Source organism: Manis pentadactyla, chromosome 6 (genome assembly GCF_030020395.1).
Source record: "Manis pentadactyla isolate mManPen7 chromosome 6, mManPen7.hap1, whole genome shotgun sequence".
Taxonomy (NCBI): Eukaryota; Metazoa; Chordata; class Mammalia; order Pholidota; family Manidae; genus Manis; species Manis pentadactyla.
Genome location: NC_080024.1, coordinates 129,814,254 through 129,835,179, shown reverse-complemented (window position 1 = coordinate 129,835,179; position 20,926 = coordinate 129,814,254). Strand labels below are relative to the sequence as shown.

General features: G+C 34.8%; 1 protein-coding gene across 2 annotated transcripts in view; it reads left to right on the top strand.

Moving 5' to 3' along the window:
- The window catches only part of RIT2 (Ras like without CAAX 2), a 410,475-nt gene that overhangs the window by 161,748 nt on the left and 227,801 nt on the right, over window positions 1-20,926 (top strand). Inside the window, exon 3 of one of the 2 annotated variants that reach the window (XM_057504143.1) lies at window positions 7,604-7,674. In XM_057504143.1, coding sequence (XP_057360126.1) covers window positions 7,604-7,674 — 71 coding nt within the window. Of the gene's footprint in view, window positions 1-7,600; window positions 7,675-20,926 lie in introns of both variants that reach the window. The other variant, XM_036885069.2, reaches the window with a different exon arrangement.

Here is a 20,926-nt window from a genome sequence, read left to right as displayed (position 1 = left end):
TTTTATTTTTTGCTGTTGTTTGTTTTAATGTTTCTCTCAGTGGAGACATTCAGAGTCAATGCCTTTGGCCTGGTCTTATTGCCTCTCATATCTATTTAGCAGAAAAGAGCCAGGGAATCAGGTTTCCTGGAGATCCCACTATTCTCTCAAGATGAAAGGGAAAGGCTGCAAAGTTTTAATGCTGAAAGGATGCCCTGAAACATTTTCTGTAGATGACAGCTTTGGGGAAGGACACTGAGTCGGCAGCTATCTCAGCAACCTTTTGCCCAGAATGCAGGTCTACTTGCTGGACGATGACTGTTTCCCACCAAAGGCCTCTACTGGCTTGCCCATGCTCTGAGAAGCCATGATTTAGAATGGCATCTTCTAGTAGTGGCCCTCTGTACGGGCAAGTCTCCAGGGGGTGTCTTGTGGTTCCAAAGGAAACATTCCAGATTGCACCACCTCGTTAGGTCTGATGTGTGGGCAAGGCCTCCTGCAATGCCAGGCAGTGCCATTCCCTGGAAAATCTGCCTGTGGACCTTCCAGAATGCATGTGGTTGGCCACCTGGGGAGTAGTGACTTTGATTGGACTTCTACCTGGGGGCATCAGGGAGATGCTGGTTGGTGTGAACTACCCTACTTGGATCTGCTTATATATCTATCTAGGGGAAAGTTCCAATTACTGTATAAATCAGGTATCATCAGAGAGCCCTTACTCCTCACAAACCTAAATTAACTTGACTCAACTGTCAATTTTACAGCATGGGAAAGTTTCAACTGCTTTATAATTCCTGCGAATTTCTAAGACTTATTTTCTAATGGCAACCCTTTCTTCAGCTCTTACTTCCATGGGTGGGGGTGTTCTTATTCACCTTGAATTATCTCAGAAGCCATTTTCAATTAGTTCTCAAAACATTTTTCCAGCTCAGTAGGCAAATATACCCATATTAGATGAGGCAGAATGTGCAGGTTCAGGGGGCAGGGCTGTACTAGAGCCCATGCAGCTCCCTTTTCTTTCCCTGTCCTGTCACAAAGGCCTTTCCTCGCCTTTCCCCTTTCCAAACCCTGTTATCTCTCTGCTCCCTTCGAAAACTGACCTCAGCTCAGCTTCAACTCCTTTGGGTGTCTTTTGCTGTCTTATTAAACAAACACACTTCAAATGTTTCTAATGCAGCACTCATTAAAATACAGTGTAATTGCCTGTTGCTTTCATGTGCTCCCCAAGATTATAAACTCTATATGGGTAGAAATCAACTCTGTCTTGTTCAGCATGGTAGACTCTGTGTCTATCAGACTATACAGTGCAGATTACACACTTAAACATGTATTGATGTCATTATTGATGAGCTGATAAATACACTAGATTTTTATCAGTGCTGACTCAGTCATGATTTAACTTTTTGTTCAAGAGAAAGTGTCCAGTACAATGTATTACAAGATGCTTCTGCTTTATACACACACACACACACACACACACACACACATATACACAATTAAGATTACTTTTCTAATTCATTAAGAAAATTCTTAGTAAAAATTATCTCTGTCTTTTTTATAGTTGGGTCAATGATTAACATCTTTGTGATGTATCCTAGCTCAGAGTAATAGAAATATATCTTCACTATAATAGCAGTTACCATACATTTCTGATTTTTTTTTTTTTTTTTACAAAACAGCATTTTTATTTGGTCCATTGGAGCTTGAGTCTGGAAACATCTGTAGAGAGTCATCCTTCAGGGATAGGGCCAGACAACTGATAAAAGAGTCTCTGTCAGAAGAGCTGGCCATATGCACAAGGTTAAAAATATTCACAGCTCGGAGTAAAAGGAGACAACATCAAGGAGGCCCAAGGGGAGTGTAGTGCTTTCTGGTTTTCCCCAAGTGTAAAATCCCCTTCAAGCCCCACGGGAAGTGAGGGGACGTGGCCAGGCCGCCCGCCACCTGAGGCAGCAGGGCAGTGAGGCTGGGCAGTCTGCAGGCAGACACAGCCCCGGCTGAGCCAAGAGGCAGGGACGACAGCCAGTGGCTGCCCAGCTTCCTGAGCTTCTGAGGCAGGCCGAGAGGGGCTGCGCCTGTGTGCGCCAGGACAGGGCCGGCCAAAGGTTTCTGTGGGACCCTGGTCCTCCCATTTCTGATTTTGTAGGTAAACTATGTAAGAAGTATTCAACTATCCTAAGATTTTTTGAAGTCATTTAGTGAAAATTCAACAATAAACTTTTAATATTTTCTCTTACATATTATGTTTTTCAGTTTTCCCAGTTCTTAGTTACAACTAAAATATTTTAAAGTAATTTAAATACATATGTTCTGCAAAGCAATTAAATGAATTATTTTGGGCAAATTATCCAGAACACCTTAAGAACACCTTAATTATCCAGAATACCTTAACAGTTTAATTTAAAACTTTATATTTTTAGTTATTGGTAATATATTCTGCCAAATCCTGTGATTTGCTTTGGGGAAGAAAACATTATCACATGGATAAATATAACAGAAGTGATTTCATTTTAATATAATTTTATGGTTAATTTGAAGCAACTTTTTTTAATCACAACATGCCTTGAATTTGAATTATGGTTGTTATTGCTTTGATCTTAAAGCACCACCGTGTATACCACTTATATTGGTCCTTATAGAACTCCTATGAATTGACTAGTATGTCTATTATCTCCATTGTACAAATAAGGTTAAGCAGTTGGCCAATTACAACATCAATAGTTAATGACGGATTTGAGGCTTTAATAAAAGTCTTTAGTGATTTCTTATTGTAAATTCTGCTGGAGAGGGAAAAGGAAGACATATCCTAAAAGAGGCAATAGTTCCGAATCAAACATTAGTGTTCTCAAATGAATCTTAAGGTGGTAAATGTCTCCAAAAAATGTGGTTTTATTCTGCTTTTCTGTCCAAACAATATAGCTGGCAGTTGCTACTATTTCTGCCTGATAAGGCTTTGTGTACATTTGGCCTCTTGGCTGGGAAGACAAATGAGTTTACTACAGGGTTGGGTCTGTAGGCAGATGACTGAAATTCAGGGAGGTGTTTATACGCATTCAAGAGAGTATTTCTATCACTGAATTTCTGCATGGGAGGTCTCAAAGGGAGTGGAGGGATGGAAACAGAAGGGAAGATTGCTTATTGGGAGGAAATGAAAAGGATTAGTTTCTGTGGAAGCCAGGGAGGTGACCTAGATTCACAACAGCGGAATATGTACTCTGATGGACAGTTTTTAAAAGACAGAAAGAAATCTTGGATAGAGGGCCTGGCTTAATTTCCAACCAATTCACATCAAGTCTCTTTGAAGGGTTTTTCTGATCCCAGGAGAAGCTTTTATTTGATATACATTTCATGTGCTGGGTTTATCCAGGGCTCAGATAATCACACAGAGCAGTGCTTGTCTAGTTTACTCAGCATGCTCCTGGCCTCAACAGGCTCTTTTTGGGGACTTTGAGTTTAAATAAACAAACATGAAATCTGAAAGACTCACATGTGACCCTCAGGTCACAGTGTCCTTTTCAGATTAACTATTCTTATTTCCCTATGAAATTGAAAAACAACACTGTTCATCTTTTTAAAAACTCAAGCAATTCCACAAGATTTCACTTTTGTGAGAGGAAGATCAGTGAAAGTACAAAGAGCAGTGGGATGGAAAACAGAAAGGTTGCATGGTTGCCCATACACTGAATGGTGTTAGAATGGCTAGTAGCTGCTAAAACCACACTGAATTGACTTTCCTGCAAGCTTTACTTTCCCACATTTTTATCTTTCTGTCACACACTCATAAAGAAAGAGTATCCTTGAAGGTAGGCCATATGTCTTCTACATTTTTGGATCTCAACATCCCATTACACACATGTGTGTTTTCCACCATGACTATATAAGTTCCTTGAGAGTAGAGACCAGAATGTATGTGTGTGTGTGTGTGTGTGTCTGTCTGTCTGTCTCTGTATCTCCATCAGCTAGGAAAAATTTAATTTGGGGGAGCTTCTCACTACCATGTATTGAAAAAATGCCTCCTGTAATTAATCATTATAACTTTCTAAACCAAAAGGTTCTGAAAAATTCATTTATCTGTGGCTCAAAGTCAACAGTATAATGATTGGATTGTGACAAAATGATTGCTGTTCTAAATGTTTTTAGCAGTGGTTTGGTTTGTTCTTTACTTCTAATATAAATGGTAGATAAACAAAATATAAATTATTTTTTTGTGAACTGTTCAGTTTTCCTTCTGCGTTTTATTTCTAATTTCTTTGTAGCCAGGCCTACAAGTTTGTGAGTTCCAGGGTCAGAAGGTCCAACCATGTGTTACTGTAGGTATTTGAACAGGCTGAAATGTGTAGGAAGGGATTGGCATGAATGAGGAATGCCATGAAATAAGATTCCCAAATCTTTTCCTAGAACTTCAGACCCACTGTTCTCCCTTGAATGAACATGGAAAAGTTGACATTTCCCAAACTGAACTTCTCCTCCTCCTTGCTTCCCTCTCTCAGTAAATGTTATAAATGACCATCTGCAAAAGCTAAAAATCTGAGAATGTCTCTTGCATCCTCTTCCTTCCTCCTCCCCCATATATCTTTAAGTGCTATAGATTCAACCTCCTAAATATCTTGCAAATATATCGGTTTTTTTCTAGGTCTAATGCTACTATCATAGGCCACCATCATTTTTCAACTAGATTACTAAATACTTAGTCTTCCTAGTTTTCCCACCTTACAATTCATTCACTATATTTCAGCCAAAGTGAACATTGCAAAAGACACATCTGATAATAGTATTATAATAGAGTTCAAATATCTTAAAAACAATAACCATACTTAATACTTCATATTTACTACACACAAGGCTCTGTGCTGGGGGTCTTCCACACATTATCTCACTGAATTCTCTAAACAACCCCATGAGTTACATACAAATACTCTCACAACTTTTTCAAATAAGTATAACAAACATTTCAGAAAGATCAAGTGATTTTTCTAAATCTGGTAATGGTGGAGCCATGGTTTAAACCCAGGCAGTCTGACTTCAAATGCCTTACTCAAAAGTGTTCCATTTAACATATTCATAAACAAGTCTGATTTATCTATTAAATTTCAATGATATTCTCTTCCCTAAAGTCTAGGATTTAGCCACACTGAAATTGTCTAAGTTCTTTTTCATAACATCTAGGAGTCTGCCTTTCAGTTCTCATTTCTCTCTCTTGTGTATGTCTTTTAATTCCTACTTGGTTTAAATGCTACTTCTAGGAAACTTTAATTGACTTTCCAAGTAAATATCAGAAGTAAGATTGAAATACTACAATATATCTTTTTTCAATCATAATGGAATGAAATTAGAAATAAAAAGCAGAAGGAAAACTGAACAGTTTACAAATTTGAGGAAATTAACCAATGGGTGAAAGAAGAAATCTCAGAGAAAATTAGAAAATACTTAGAGATTAATGAAAATGAAAACAACATTCTAAAACTTATAGGATGAAGCAAAAGCAGTACTGAAAGTACATTTTTTAACTGTAAATGTTTTCATTACAAAAAAGATCTCAGGTTAACTGTACTTGAAATTTCAAGAAACTAGAAAACAAAAACTTAAATCCAAAATTGAAAGAAGGAAATAAATATTAGAAGAGAAGTCAAAAATGGAAAACAATCAAGAAAATCAATAACATGAAAATTTCCTTATTCAAAATGAACAAAACTGACAAACCTTTAGCTAAATTGACTAAGAAAAAATTTTATTCAAATAAAATGAGAAAATTAAGTGGAGACATTGCTACAAACCTTACAGAAAAAAAATAAGAGAATTTTATGGGAAAGAATGAATTTTTACCCCTACAAAGCCAAATATTTAAAGAAAAAAAAACTGAAAATTAGTAAATAACCTAAAGACAAGAGCTAAACTTATAAAACTCTGAGAAGAAAACAGAAGGTTAAATATTCATGACCTTGAATTTGGGAATAAAACTTTAGATATAAAACCAAAATCATAAGCAACAATAAAGAGACTGTACTTCATTACAATGAAAACTTGCATGCATCAATGGTTATTATCAATAAAATAGCCTACAGAATTGGAAAAAAAATATTTGCAAATCATACTGATAAATGTTTAGAATATGGAAGATATAATAACTTGTACAAATTATCAGACACAAACACATAAAAATTTATAATTTTCAGTGTATAAGTCTTTGCCTCCTTGGTTAAGTTTATTCCTAAGTATTTGATTTCTTTTGCTGCTATTATGAATGAAATAACTTTATTAATTTCTTCTAAAGATTGTTTGTTGTTAGTATATAGAAGCACAACTGATTTTTGTATGTTGATTTTGTATCCTGCAACTCAAATTGGTTTAGAAATTCTAACCATTTTTGTTTGTTTTTTGTTGGTTTTTTTTTAGCATATTGTTCTGTCTAGGACTTCCATAATGAGATATCACTTCACACTAGTCAGAATGGCCACTATCCAAAGATGAGAAATAATAACTGTTGGCAAGGATGTGAAGAAAAGGGAACCTTCCTACACTGTTGTTGGGAATGTATATTGCTGCAGCCACTATGGAAAGGATTATGAAGGTCCTTCAAAAATCTAAAAATAGAAATACTATAAGACCCAGTAATTCTACTTCTAGGAATTTACCCAAAGAAAACAATGTCTCTGATTTAAAAAGATACATACACCCCCATGTTTATCCCCACATTATTTACAAAAGCCAAGAGATGGAAGCAACCAAAGTGTCCATTAGTAGATGAATGGATAAAGAAGATGTGGCACATATATACAATAGAATACTATTCAGCCATAAGAAAGAAAGAAATCCTGCCATTTATGACAACATGGATGGACCAAGAGGGTATTATTTATGTTAAATAAGCCAGACAGAGAAAGATAAATACCATATGATTTCACTTACATGAAGAATCTAAAAAGAAAAATAAGTGAACAAAATAGCAGTGTACTCATAGACATTAAGAAGTGACTGGTGGTTACCACAGGAGAGCTTTTGGGGTGGATGGGTGAAATAGGTGAAGGGAATAAAGAGGCATGCAATCTCAATCATAATATAAATTAGTTATGGGAACAAAAGTGCAGTACAGAGAATACAGTCACTGATTCTGTAACATCTTTCTATGTTGACAGGGTTTAACATATATAACTATTGAATCACTATGTTGTTTATCAATATAACATTGTATATCAACCATATTTCAATAAAATTATTAAAAGTACATTAAGGGGTTAAAGCTAACATCCTTGTGTTCTTAATTTTAAAAAAGTTTTCAGTCTTTCACCATTGACTCTGATATTGGAATACAAATTTGCATGCATGAATAAGAAAGAATCAATACATTTGTTCCATAATTTGTTCTCTAGATAACATGACACAGATACCTTAAATCATGAAATTTTCCTAAAGAAGGAGAAATACACCTGACTTTGGTTAAAACAGAAATTTGTTTTGCTGTTTTTGGCTGAGTTACATCCTTCTCACTCTATGTACTCAGCGAGTCTGATTTTCTTACTTAGTAACCTATTTGGAAATCATCATGAAATCTAAAGATTAATCATACCTTTGCTGTGGATATATTTAAATGTAAATTTTGTCTTGTGTTTTGTTTTTTTTTCAGAAGATGCTTATAAGACCCAAGTTAGGATTGACAATGAGCCAGCCTATTTGGACATCTTGGATACTGCTGGCCAGGTAGGTAATTTTCCTAGATCCCTCCAATCTCTGAGACAAGTTTAGGTCTTAACTCCAAATATGTTTAACCATAAAGAAGAAAATTAAATATTCAAACAGGAGAAGAACACATTTGCAATAGCAGTTAGGAATAAATAAAAGAATTGGCAGGAAAACGTGACTCATTGCCAACCAGAATATTTCAACATTCCTTAATTGTCTAAATATAAAAGTATAAGTATAGATGTATTATTGCCAATGAGATTATAAAATTTAATGAAGTAGTTTATTATTCTTCCTCAGATGTGCACAAAACTCTGCCCTAAACTTAATCTGATGGTGGTCTTATTAGAGAGTTTTAGTTGAATATAAAAAAGGAATGTCTACTTAGCAAATACATTCAAGGAAACAAGGTTAGGGAAGACAGTTCAATAGAATGGGTGACATAACCAAGATTCAGCATTATCTAATACATCAGTTCACAAACCTGTAGATCAGAGAAGGAAGACTGGGAAGATAAGGAAAGAATAATTTTTATCATATAAAAATAAAAAGAACTAAAATATTACACAGCAATTACAAGTAAAATGGAAGGAAAGAAATCAGAGTTAAAACATTTCAAAACCTTGCTGTATTTGGGAGGAAGATGAAGATTTTATTTAACTTCACACTTTAAAATAATCATGATGAAACTATAAACATGTCTAATAAATGCCAGACATAAGTAACTCTCTACTAAACCAGCAACTGCTCTAAAAAATAAAGCCTTAAAATATAAATTTGAAACTAGTCAGGGCAGGGGTGGGTGGGAGGAAAGAATAAAAATTGGTTAATACAATATAACTTTGAAGAGGAAAGAAAAAAGAAGCATAATACAATAGTTAAAAATATATTAGTAATCAGAATAAATGGAAATGGATATATCTCTCCCAGAATAGGCAAGTGATTTGACAGAATCATACTGAATAAAAGAACAAAACTAAGCTATATTTGTTTGGTTAAAAAGACACATAAATGTACAGAAAGGTGGCAAATTAAAGAAATGATTAGAAAAAAAAGTAACCAAACCTAAATCAAGTATACCTGTATTCATATCAGACAAAATAGGTTTTATTGCAAAAAAGCATTAAGGTACAAAAGTGTCAGTTTGTAACAAAAAAAAGCTCATCAAAAATATTTTAAAAATCTAGCCTGATTATTCAACAAAATGGAGAGAGCTATACAGATAAAACATATAAATACAAAATCATGTATAGTGGTAAATTTTAATGCACCTGTCGTTAATCACTGGAGCAAAAATATTACAACTGTACAAGATTTAAAAACACATTAAATAGAATGCTACAGTCAGTATGTGAGTAGGCATTTTTTTCACATACATATGTTATTAATTTATTTTTATTGATTTCTAATCTAATTGCAAAGAATGTGGTCTGCAGAAGATTATTTGATATATGTAGAATTTACTTTGTTGCTTAGAATGTGATACATTTTGTAATATGTTTAAACTAGTAGCTACCTCTTAAGGGGGTAGGGAAGAAACTGGGAAAGGGGAGGAATACAAAGTAGACTTCAACTATACATGTAATGATTTATGAAACACAAAGTTCTGATTAAAAAAAGGAAAATGTTAGTAGTTGAAAACATAGGTCCTGGGTACACTGGTCTTTGTTATATTATTTTCCTTTGTACTTAATTTATAAATTTTTTAAATATGTCATCTATTAGATAGAACAATTTAAGATAATTGCATTAATTGGAATATTGGTACTGTATCAATCACAGGAAATAGGTAGTCTCTTTTTATATTTATGAGATATACCAGAACTATTTGAAATCCATATATTAACAAACTCATTTGTTCCCAAGGACATTTGGATTTATGGGGAAAAGACTGTTGAAGTCATTGGGGCTGTTTAGAATGGAAATATTTTTCAATTATTTGAAAAGGCTTCCTAATCCAGAGGAAAGTATGATTTTTTCTTTTTCCTGGAGAAACTGTAGGCCTAATTGGAAGACTAAATAGGTTAAATTTCACTTAATATAGTAAGATATTTATGACAACTGAAATCCTCAAATCAGAAAAGGCTGCTTTGGGAAACAGCAAACCTAAATGACTGAAAACACTCAACTAAAATTATACTTTGGTAGAAAGTGAAGTCCTTTGTGTTTATGATAGTCATTCAGTCCACAGCTATGTATGAGCACTTAAACCTGGTCCTCTCGGATGCTAATATAATCATGAATAACCAGGATGTTTCTCCTCCCCATCGGTGTAGGCTTGCCCAAGTCACTGCTCAGATCAATGGAATGTAAACTGATGAGTCAACCAGCTGATTCTGGGCCAAGTTCTTAAGCTTGGAAAGTGCTTCTGGTCTTCACCAACAGAAAAGCTTGAGGGCAGGTAACCCTTGGTCCCAGGAGAATGAGGAAATGTGGAGCAGACCTAACCCTGCCCCAAGGGCTGGAGCCAAGCCCAGGCCATCCACAGCCTGAAGCAAATCTGCTTCTGTCACTATACAAACTTGTGAACTAGAGAAACCATGGACACCAGTCACATGCCCCTAAATTTGAGGTGCTTTTTAATGTTGCTAGGATTGTGGCAATGGCAACTGAAACAGCTTATTAAAGGAGCATTTACTAGTTCAAAATGGCTAGAGATGGAGAATATTGTCTGTTTGTGAGTCAAATGGTGAGTGAGGAGAGAGAAATATCCATATATTCACTCAAATGCTTTCTAACTCCTGGGAAGTTATGCTCTGGAACCAATGAGAAACTTGCAAATATACAACTAAAAAGATAAAATTATTACATATGTACATCATTATTTTTGCTAAGTCTCAGTCACAGCCAAACATAGTCACAAATACATCTGGCTTAAATGGTGGTGACTTGTTGGCTTTCAAGTATTATTAACCTCTCACATGCAAGATTTAATTTAGCAAAACTTAAATGCCTGTAGGGGATGGGAGAGAGCACCATGGAAATACTTTTAATAATGCCACCTTGTTTTCTTTTGGTACTATTACTATTCAGCATTTGTTAAAAATTTTTTATACTTAAAACAAACCTGGGAAGTAGATAGAAAAGTTGTTGTTTTCACCAAGAATTTGAGTAAAATGGTATGAAAAGAAACGAAGTTAGTGTCTTCTTGGAGGTAATATTGGTACTTGGACCACATCCCAAAATGAGTGTATTGGTGCTATATACATAGGTTTGCAGTGCCACAATAATGCCATGGGAGAAAGGCTGGCCATCATCAAACATCAGGCTGGAAAGGACTTTTAGCCTAACCGTTCTTTAAGTGTTTCAGTTCTGTTTTTCAGTCTCAGTCCTCCCACCAAATGCTCATTAAGCCTCCGTTTGGCCACTCAATTGATCAGGAACTCTGGAAGCAGAGAAGTAGAGCTTTTAGGAAACGCTAATCATTTGAAAGGGTTTTCTTACAGTGAGCTCAAATTTTCCTCTCTATAGTTTCCACTTATTGGTCTCAGATGTATCTCTTTACAAAAATTATATCACTTATTTTTAAATGGAAAACTTAAGGCTCTTAGAGGCTAAGTGACTTACCAAAGCAGCACAGTAAGTTATTGAGCGAGCAGTTACTAGACTCTGTGTGCACTCCCATTCCAGCTCTTTCTACCTCTCTTCCCTTATGGAATCCCTTAGTGTGTACCAAGTACTATCCTAGGTCAAAAAATGCAGAACAGAATAAAGTTGAATTTCTGCCCTTAAAATGATTGAAATTTGGAGCAGTGGAAGGACACTAAATTAAGAACTGCAGCAAATTGTAATAAGTATAGTAGAAGTATATGAATTATCTCTGATGCCTACAATTATTTTTTGTACCAGCCTAAATATTTAAAAAAATTATCTAAATCAACAATAGAAGAGAGGTTAAAAAAATTATTTCTAAGTGTATTTAAGTGAAACACTAACAAATTAAGTTCGATTTAATTATATGTGTATTGCCTCATCTCATTCTTATTAGAAATAATAAACATAATTCTCCTCCAAAAACTCCAGATTATAGTTTTGATGTGCTAACATATCCAGTCACTCAAACTTCCTAGACCTATGCCTTTTCCAGTAGCTGGCTATCGCCTGGATTAAGGTATTCTGAAGCAGTGGGAAATGTAATTCCAATCTGGCACTTGGTTTAGCTCCTAACCAACTCTGCAGTCAAAGCAAGTTCTTTAGGCAATCCATCATTAAGGAAGTTTAGAGATTTCCACTGTCCTTTTAAAACCCCCTCTAGTATGTTCTCACTGCACACCCAACATCAGATTCTAATACCGGTTTCCTATCACTATAATCTTAAAATGTGTCTTTCATGTACTTCTCAAATTGTACCATGCAAGTATCATCTTGCCCCTCTATAAGTCAAACACATTTTAAGAAACTATTTTGACTCTAGAAATGGGACTTTATCTTAAAAGCTTGCTATATAGTCAGAAGTATATGAAGAAAAAGTAAAAATTAAAAACATTAAAAAATATAACCAGAGATTAAAGTGCAAACTGATATTGTCATTGTCATTAAGAGAATCAACCAAAGTCAATCCGGCCTTGAGAAGACAGAGCATGTTCACAACCAGACTCATGTCCTGAATTGATACAGATAGATCATAGACTTTGACCTTGGGAAAAAGGGCCCGTGTCATAGTGATCAATCATGTTGGGTCTGAGACTCTTGAAAACCACTCACTATAAACATAACTGCAAATAGAGTGGCCATGAATCCTGATTTTCTAAGGACATTCCTAGTTGATACCTGGTATACATTAATTATTGCTTGTTAATTTTTTTTTTAGCACTGCCTTTTGCTCAGAAGTTGTGTCTGTAGTTGGATGACCATGTAAGTTATCATCCAAACTGTTGGCCTCCTTCTCCAAAAAAGTGGTTCTAAAACATGACTTTAAAACCACCTGTGATTTAAATATAGAAGCAGGAAAGCAAACCACTGTACAAAATAAAACCAGAAACCAGAAACTGAACAAAAATGACTAAGCCAAAATAAATGTCAAGAAAATCCATAGAGAAAAGCTGCTATATTCTTTGTTAATTTTTAACAAGGGAGACTCAGGTTCTCAGTCGACTTAATGTTGGAGTCATATGTGATCTGCTGGTGACTTTTTTTTTTCAGTTTATGACTTTGAAAACCAAAATTTTAGAAGTTGTTTCTGGAGGCAAATATTTTTGTTAAAATAAACTGACAGCCTATAATTTAAGAGCAAGAGAAAATTATTTTAAAATACAAGGTGAAACAAAACATTTTAGAAGCTTGCAAGTCTAGGATCATTTGCTGTAAAGGCAAGCATTTTTGCAGCTAGGTGTAAAAATGATATTCATAAATACCACTCTTAAACTATCAAGAAATTATAAATTTTGGATTGTCTACTAAAGAATACAAAATGTATGTAATAAAAAACTTCTATAGGATGACTATTTTTAAAGGCTATTTTAAGAGTTAATTTCTATTGACTAAAGGGAAAAAATAGATCATGATTGGAAAGAAATCTATAAAAGATACAGAGGTCCACCAAAATGACCTTAATAATTCAGTGTATTTGAAATGCAACTATGTGAGATTATGTGTCTGTTCATATCTATGTGTACATATATATATATATGTATGTATGTATGTATATATATATATATATATATATATATATATATATATATCACATTTTCAACATGATTAATTGGGCATCCATAGGTTTTCAACACTGGGTTAATTGTTCCATAAGGATACAAAATAAATAAAATCACTGTTGTCCCTGGCCTTGAAGAACTTACACTTTTATTTTTACACATATTTAAGAAAGAATCTAAACTCAAAACTGAAGAGATGTCAAATTTCATTGTTTTGTCTTTTATCATATCACCTCTTTAACTTTCTCTATAAACACTGATTCTTCCTTATTAAACCATGTATTAAATATCTGATTAGTTGCCAGTGTGATATGTAGAACATTAAGATTTATATTTATAATTTATATTTTTAGCTGCAACTTGGCATTTACAAAACTAAACCTGCCAAATTAATTTGATTATTTACTTAGCATAAATATACTAAGTAAAATGATTACCAAGACTCTCTATACTTCTAATAGAAATAGGTGAAAACCATAATGTCATTCAATGTCATCATCATTCAAGGCATTTCCTTCAATATTCCATCTTTTTGTGGTGGGTGGTGCCAGAGCTTTGCATCCTACAATTACTTCTGGGCCACCATGCAAATAGAACTTTCGCTAAGAACAGAGTCCTTAGTAGAAATTCTGGAGTCACTTCATAAATGCATCAGTTAACATCCATGTGAAGGACTATAATTGTGAATATTTAAAATCAGAAAAGGGGCTTTACAGGTTACATATTTTACTTCCCTTTGTTTACAGATAAAGATACTAGGGCTCAGAAGAGGTAAGTGGCTTGTCTGAGATCATGTGACTTTTAAATGCCAGTGCTAGAGTGATCATAGTGCTATGCGCATGAGTCATTCCTGAAATCCTAGATTGATGGGGCTACATTACCTCTTAAAGCCATCTCTGTGGACAGTACTAGACTATTCATGACTAGGATTGCTTACTATTTGTATATGACTTTTTGAACAATGTCAGTGATATTTTTATTAAAAGAGTCTTAGTTGTAAACCTCTAGCACAGGAAACTGGTGGGAGCAATGGATCAAAAACTCAAGATGGCAAAACCAATGAAGAATTTGAAGGAAAAGAATGAACTCAGTTTAGTTTGCCACCATTTTTTTCTTTATATCTTTTATAATAGTTTGAACAGAGATTTATCTTCCTAATTCTAAATACAAGGTATTTGTTTGCAGGGTTTTTCTTGAGTAACATTGTCAGTATATTGGTCCATTGGGAAAGGATTTAAATGATACAAATGGATAACAATATTGCATCTATTTGACATCTATATAAATGATCAAATTAGCAAGAATAGTAAGGTCAGCCCATACCACTTGCCTCAACTCCTGTACAGTTATACCAAAAAAGAGGAACCCAGGTAAGAATAAGTACTCAATAAAAATGAATTAAATATTTGGACATCTGACCTGTATTTTCCCTCATATCTTATGTAATCGGATATGTAGAATTAGACACAATAGTCATTGTCTCTGTGATTTCCTTTCTTCCTGCTTTTTAAAGAGTTTACATTAAATGCTATTAACATTTTGTGCTCCATCATTCTGTCTTAAAACTGTTCCACCCATTCAGCAGTGGATTGTTGTGTATCACAGCTATGACAGATTCAGGCAAGTTTGAAAAATGTTTTCTGCCTTTAAGAAATTTGCAATTTAGTAGTGGGGGCAAGATATACTAGTTCATTAAGAGAAACTGTTACTAATGTGTTGTAGCTCTCAATGAAAATCAACTATTTTTGCTCAGGCACAATAATAACCAGAGAAAGATAATGCAGAGGGCTTCTCCCAGCAAACTATTAAAAACAAGTGGGTAACAATGCCTTCCATCACAGATGTTCTAGGGGTAGAATATTTTGATGATAAAACCGAAGGTATTACAAAAACCTTTCCCTTGATTGGTTTTTTTTCTTTCCTTCAGGAATATGGCAGTATTATGAGGAAAAATTTTTTTCTGCTCTCTTATGGGGAACAGTTAGATTCTGGATGTGTTTGGAGAACCATGCATTTCTAGAAAGCTATGAAGGGTCAAGACAGAAATCAGGAAAGGAAATAGAGAACTGGGTTCTTGAAACTAGAAGAAGGCTTAAAGGAAGAAACTTGATTTCTTTCTAGATAATATTCATATTTCTATACTTTATAGCTTAGGTTGGCAAGTTGGGAACATGTATGATGATAAGGGAAGAAAATCTTATCCAGGAATAAGAACATGAATTTAGCTGAAGTGATCTATGGATTCTGAGTATGATAAACAGAACACAGTGAAAAATCATTTCGGGTCTACAATAGTCCTTATGTTACATATTTGGAAATTAATATATCAAAATTTAAATAGGTCAGTTTGTCTTCTTTATAAGATTAAAAAATATTTTATGTGAAGAACTATGTCTGCTCTTTTTATATCACTGTCTATGTCTGGTGTCTTTTTAGATATATTTTTGTATATGTTTCTTAATCATGTAGTTTTTTCAGTCAATTGAGGAAGAAAAGAATAAACCCAGCTTTTTAATTTTTTCTTTTGGTTCAAGACTCCTGGTGAACTTGTTTTCTGTTAAACCTATTCTTATGCCTAAGAATCTTAAAAGGTTTAGAAAATAGGTGGGTCGCATTTCACTTGAAATTCAGAAACAGAGTTAGGGGAGCCAAACTTCTTCATGAGAAATCAATTCTGCAATTAGGCAGAAGTGTAGAAAAGCTCTGTCATTCAAGAATCTCCTGTGGACCAACTACCAGTAAACAGCAGGCTGGTTTTGACTTCAGTGAGCACGTGGGGACAAACTGTGACCAAAAGAGTGAGAAAACACTTTGCCCCAGAGCCATTCATGCCTTCAAAGTAAGGAAGAAACTTCTAATCTATAGAATTTGATGAGGAGCCACTTCATAGAGGATTATCCTGGAGACTGTTAAATTGATCTGGATTCCTAAGCATGTTCTGAATTCTGAATCTTTTAATGCAAATGAAAATGATAATGAACATCTCATTCAGAGATTATTTACAGGGGGTCTATGTTAGAATGGCAGTTTGAAACTAAATGATGAGACCACCCCACTAGGCAAACAAGTATCTTTAGTATCACTAAGAAATCAAAAGACATGGTTTTCCTGCCAGGATCCTAAGCCAAAAATTTTGCACCCTGTTTTCAGCTTTGAAGCAAAACTGTTTGATTTCCAGAAGCTCTTCAGATAAACACACTTTCATACCCTAAACCTAATACTTCTGTGAGTTGCTCTGACAGTTATCTAGGTTCTTCCAGCCTATTATCCAGAAATGCTATTCTCCCATTCTGAACCAATTCAAGTCTCAAATGAAAGCTAAAATATCTTATCTAATGCAAATTCAAAATGCATTTTTACCAGTAATATTTTTAATGGCTCATAAACTGAGTTCCTCAAAGAATAAAAATAGTTTTCAAACCATTTTAAATGGGTTTCCTTTTCTCATATGCTATTTTCCCTAACATAATTCAGGAAAGCCCTGTCTCTGATAAAATACAAAGGGCTATTACTTTTCTTTGCAGATATCCAACTTCAATTTCAAAATCAAGTTGCTATTGTGGGAATCCCAAAGTGTTTCTTTACGGAATGACTGTTTTATTTTGGGCATGTTGGCCATATGTTCGGTCGAGGTCTGCCTTTATAACTACCTGGGTTCTCCTAAACTTTTCACTCCTTTATTCTCATACTTGAAATTTCAGAGGAAAAGTGCTATTTATAAAGAGGTAAAAAATAGGCATGACACAGGTAAGACATTTTTGTCTAAACTATAACGGAGCTACACCCAGACAAACAACATCTTATTCAACTATAGGGAGTCAGCGAAACCCAATACATTTGCAGGAGCTCTTGTGCCAGTGTTATGTGAACATCATGCTCTCTCTCCCCTCTGAGAAAATAGTGCATGATGGTTCTCCAGAGAAACAGAACCAATAGATATTCAGAACCACAATATACATAAGAGATTTATTACAGTAATTGATTCATGCACTTATAGAGGCCAAGAAATCCCAGTCTGTTGCCTGCAAGAGAGTCATGAAAGCCAGCTGTGTAAGTTTAAGTCCAAAGGCCTGAGAATTGAGGGCCTGATAGTGTAATTCTTTATATGAATCCCAAACCCCAAAATCCAAGAGCTCCAATGTCTGAGAAAGGGAGAAAATGGATGTCTCGCCTCAAGCAGAGTGTGAGTTTACCTTGTTCTGCTTGGGGACCTCAGTTTGGATAATGCTCATGCACAGTAGGTTCACCAATTCAGACACTAATCTCTCCTGAAAAACACCCTCATGGATACACCCAGACATAATGTTTTAGCAGCTATGTGGGCATCCCTTAGCCCAGTCAAGTTGACATACAAAATTAACCATCACAGACATCATTTGGGGAGGCCCTTTTACTAATTGGTATAGAAATATCAGATAACTCCATTTTAGTAATTAGTGGTAGTTAAAGAATAATTACTGCTTTCACATTGTGGCTCTGGTGGGACCGTAGGAAAAGTAGCCTAAATAGCAATACACCTGGTGGATCCAGGGATATGTTAATAAAATTTAACTTGTGGGGTTAAGTCATGCATGGGGTGACATGTCTTCACAGTAAGATCAGTGGATGTTCTCTTGGGCATATGTGTCATGTCTGCTTCTGCTTTCATCTTGCACTTCAGTTGCAGATTAGAGAAATATGGATATAAGTGAGAGTCAGCAGAAGGTTATTAGAATAAGCTTGCTGGAGTCTTGACTAGCTTTAGATAGGTCTGGAGAGCTCTCAGTATGCATGTAATCATATTAGGGATTCAGAATTCCTGTGTTGAACTTAAGTTGGTATGTCCAGCAATGAATGGGGCAGTCTCACTGTTCAGTCATTTCTAAAACTCCAGTAACTGGTACCAACTTTAATAATATTTCTAACTAGACATTTATTCATCTTTGAGAGATGAGAAACAATGCAGAGTTTGAGTCACTTCAAGAAGAACTGAAATTCTTTAATTGTTTTTATAGTAGGGGATTGGAGTAAATGCTGGCTGGGTATATAGTGACTATAACACTTATGACTTTCAGTTTTTAAAATTTTATTTGTAAGCCTTATAAACCAGAATGACTTTAAAAATAATCCCCAAAGCTATATTTCATCCTATGAATAACACAGACTTAAAATAGGGCACCGCATAGAAATCCTACAAATCAGACTAAGATGCACTGGGGAACTTCCAGAGCATGAAAAATAAACAAAAAAAACTAACAATTTTGAATGTTAAAACAAAACTTTAGAAGAAAGGTGTTTAAAAAGATGCAAATATTTAGTATTTTAGAAGAATGTTTAATAACAATGGTGATTTTTCTTCTAATGAGCAATACTTTCTCTTAAAACATAACATGCTAATCACATATTTGCTGGTAATAGTAAACTATATATATATATATATAATCTTGATGAGTATGTACGAGCTGATACCACTGCTGTAGAATCTGTTAGGAAAATATATTTGGGAGATATCTTCACCTCTTACAGAGCTGGTGTTAACATTCAGCTTGGACTCCTGATCATTTATGTGCACTACTGCAAATGCTGGCAGTAACTCAAAGAATTTGCCCCAAATCTTCTGAATATTACATGTCTTCCAGGGTTTCTGTCAATGTAAGTTTGCTTATTATGTTAGTGAGTATAGACTTCTCTGATAATTCTTAAATTTCCTTCTGAGGTGACCCTCAGGACAGTGAACCCTCATGAAGATTCTGTGCCCTTAGAACTCTACCAGAGAGCAAAGGTTGAACAGGGCTTGAGGCACTCCAGTTAATCAATAGAAATGAACTTTCTGGTTATTTGTTATTGCAATCATTTACTTAAAAAAAATCCTCCTTTATCTCATTACCTGTTTGCAGTGTATATTGTTTCATTCCCGTTTTCTTGGGAATTTACTTTTGCTAAATTTACTTCAGTGAAGAGCTACCAGCTAACGTCTTCATTGAGGGCTCTACATGCATAATGATCTCCCTAGTCATCATATCAGAAATTTCTCAGAAATTTAGGTAGGCATAAGATAACTGTTTCAGTTATTTTCCATGCTGTAATGTCCCCACCAGGCTTTTGATCCCTTTTGGAACAAGTAAACCTCTAAGCAGTGGTTCACAGTGCAAGAAAATTGCAAACTTTCATTAATGCAACAATTTTATCACATGAATTAATCATAAATGGAGGGCAATAACCTAAATCTGACAAATAACTGGTCCCTATAGTTTATTAGAATAACAACATTCTAGCCTGGGCCTTCAAATCTGCTTGCTTTAAAACAGAATGGACATGTCTTAACATGTAAACCCCAAAGAGTGGACTGATATATGAAAATTTTCAAAAAGCCACAAAGCGGTCATTTCAAATTTAGTGTCTGTTTAAGGTCTAGAGTGAAAGCTGTAACTTTGACTATAGGATTTAAGAGTAATAGTGTAATGCCTGTCATACTTATCATTTAACAGCACATTATATTACATATATGATGTAAATTACATTACATTACAAATATATCATTTACATAACATATATAATGTATATCTTAAATGTAAGGTCTATTTTAATCCCTGAAAATCAGAAATGAGGTTTCACTTTAATTTTTTAAGTTTTTGAAAGTACTTTATTTGTCTTAAAATAACTATGTCCTAATATTGACAAATTTCCTACAGTTCTTAAGTCTAGCAATTAAGTCAAACAGCAAGATCCCAAATTACCTTGTAAACAATAAAAATAACTGATTTAATGAGCAAATTTTCATTACAAGCCTATGATGTTTACACATGAAACTGGGCACAAGGATGTGGGTGAGCAAAGCGGAAATGTACTCCTACCACATGGAGCCTGATCCTATGCAGAAGACAAAAAGCTAAAAGGAAATAGCAATTTGCAAAGGAACCTGGCCTAACATGTGGAGGATTAAGGTTAGCTATGGCTATAAATTGAGACATGAATTTGAGTTCATAAAGCAAATAGAGGGAAAAAAACAAAAGCTATTCCTCACGTGGTAACTGGCTGGTAGGGATGTCTGTAGCAGGGCAGAGGAGGGTAGGTCTGCAAATTCACCAACACCCAGTACTTCTCAGATAGGGAGCCAGGAGGGGGTCATGTGACAAGATGGGGCTGAAGAGGTCAGTCTGGTCATACTAAGCCAGATAAATCATTCTGAATCTTATTCCAGGAGTAATAAGAAGGTGTTGGTGAAGAATAACAAGATCAAGGTTATATTTTTAAAGGCTAACCCTAGAATAGTGTAGGAAAAGAACTGTACAGAGACAGAATAAATATAGGAAAATCAGTAAGAGGCCTTGACAGAATCCCAGGCAAAGGATGACACTCTGGATGGGTGGATGGAGAGAACTGGCTAACTCCAGGACAATTTCAGGCATAAAAATAAGATTTGGGGAAATGTTTCAGAGTTACAAACCTGGTAGTATCATTATGGTCTAATCATGGTCTGACATTTCAGTATTTTTCATGATCAAATTATACATTCTTATCTCATAAGGTTATTTTGTTATAAAAGCACTTTTCCCCTAATTTTCATGAAAATCACTCCTAGCTTTTTAAGTACTGTTAGGGCTGTATTATTATATTAGCTCACTCTTGGCTTGCTGATA